General features: G+C 33.6%; 1 protein-coding gene across 1 annotated transcript in view; it reads left to right on the forward strand.

Annotated features, from left to right (window-relative positions):
* Nucleotides 1-1,969, forward strand: part of SCAPER (S-phase cyclin A-associated protein in the ER) — a 329,861-nt gene that overhangs the window by 296,004 nt on the left and 31,888 nt on the right. Inside the window, exon 22 of the mRNA XM_012651860.1 lies at nt 52-117. Within this exon, the coding sequence (XP_012507314.1) occupies nt 52-117 (66 nt within the window). The remainder of the gene's footprint in view (nt 1-51; nt 118-1,969) is intronic.

The following is a 1,969-nucleotide window of genomic DNA, read 5'->3' on the forward strand; positions in this document are numbered from 1 at the left end:
TAAAAATTAGCAGCAAGATAACTAACTGTGATAAAACTTTTTTCTCTTCAGGGCTAAGGAATATGAGAGTTTAACAGAAACCAAAAATTCTGGCTGTGATTCACCTTATAAAGCAAAGTGAGTATTTTATCCCACATGTTAATTTTCCTTTTCTTTGGTTTCTGTCTGTAATAAAAGTGTGTCTGAACCATCGTATTATGTCTATGATCAGGGACTTTGTTTCTGATCCCTAGAACATCATTCTCTTAACACAGTTGTATCCAACTGCAAGTGATTTTGCCAGTTTGGCCATGTCTGGGCACAGTTCTCATAAGCACAACTTGAGGAGAAGATGCTACTAGCATCAAGTGGGTACAGGCCAGGGATTCTCCTAAACATTCTTCAGTGTACAAGACGGCCCCCCACACAAAAGAATCATCTCATCCAAAATGTTAATAGTGCCATGGTTGAGAAACCCTGTTCTAACAGATCAGGTTCTGGCAATCAAGGCTTTCCTGGTGCTTGTTCCAAGGAGCTCTCTTTAAGAGAGAGCCAATCCTTAAAGAGAATTAGAATTCTTTAATGATGATTGTAATGACATTGCCGATGAGATTGAAGATTTTAGATGAGAATTTAGACTCCACCACCGATGTATAAATGTAATTAAATAATAATTAGATAAACAAAAACATCATTTTGCTTCTCTCAAGAATACTGGCAGTAGAGGTACAGTGAGAAAAGTATTTCCATACACTATGGGAGTGCAGATTAGTGTAGTCTTGTTGAAAGGTAGCATGCATTAGCATTTTAGGAAGTTCATTTTTGACTTAAGGCTGAAATAATACAAAATGTGCCCAAATATTTATACCCAAAGATGAATGTCTCACTTTATTTTTAATAGCAAAAAAGCCAAGAAACAACCTAAATGCTCCAAATTGAGGAATATCTATAACCAGTTATTTAGGTGGATATGCTACAGAATGTTAACACAGCCATTATTTACATTTACAGTGGAAACATTCTTACCTGTTATAAATAACATGCCCATCAGGTAACTACTTTTATTTATTATTGTTCTGGAAGTATTAGCCATTGCAATTAAAAAGAAATATAAAAAATTAAAGAAATAAGAAAATTATCAAGATTATGATGATACTGTATGTCACAAAGCCCAAGAGAATCAAGTGAAAAACTAGTAAAAACAAGAGAAATCGATTGAGTAGGATGGCTGATTACCAAATTAATATAATACTATTAATAATACGTAGCATTTACTGAGCCATTACTTTAGGCCAGACTCTGTGTGTGCTGTCTCATTCCTCACAACTCCATGAGGTTAATTAAAGAAACTAAGCTCTACAGAGAGTCACTTGCCTAAAATTATACAATAGCATATCCAGGATACAAAAATTAATAGCTTTTCTTTGTGATAACCAGTTAGAAAATAGAAATATTACTTACAATAGCAATAAAGAAGTAAAATACTTATGAATAAACTCAAGAAGAAATACAAAGAATCTATAAAAAAGTCAAAATGCTAATAAGGGACATAAAAGAAGACTTGTATAAATGGATGGATAAATCATACTCTTGGACAGAAGACACAGAATAGGAAATTCTCTATAAATATTCATATAAATTTAATCCCTCTAAAAGAACAACCTTTTTTTTTGGTCATAAAGCTAACATCGTTCTAAAGAACATACAGAAAAGAAATCTGAGAATTTCTAGGAAAAATTTTTGAAAGAAGGAAAATGAGGGAGGATTGAGCTAACAGATATTTAGTAAAATTTTAAAGGTACACTGGCACACAAATAAAAATACAAATTATTGGAAGAAATTTTTTAAAAACAGTCTAGAAATAGATCCAAATACTTGAGGAAACTTAGTACACGACTGTGGTACGGTGTTCGCAAAGACGGCCAGAAGTCGAGCCTTTCCTGGAGGCGTACCCCTTTGCAGTATAACTTTGCCGCTTCGCCTAGCAAGG

Source organism: Propithecus coquereli, unplaced genomic scaffold (assembly GCF_000956105.1).
Source record: "Propithecus coquereli isolate 6110/MARCELLA unplaced genomic scaffold, Pcoq_1.0 Scaffold372, whole genome shotgun sequence".
Classification (NCBI taxonomy): Eukaryota; Metazoa; Chordata; class Mammalia; order Primates; family Indriidae; genus Propithecus; species Propithecus coquereli.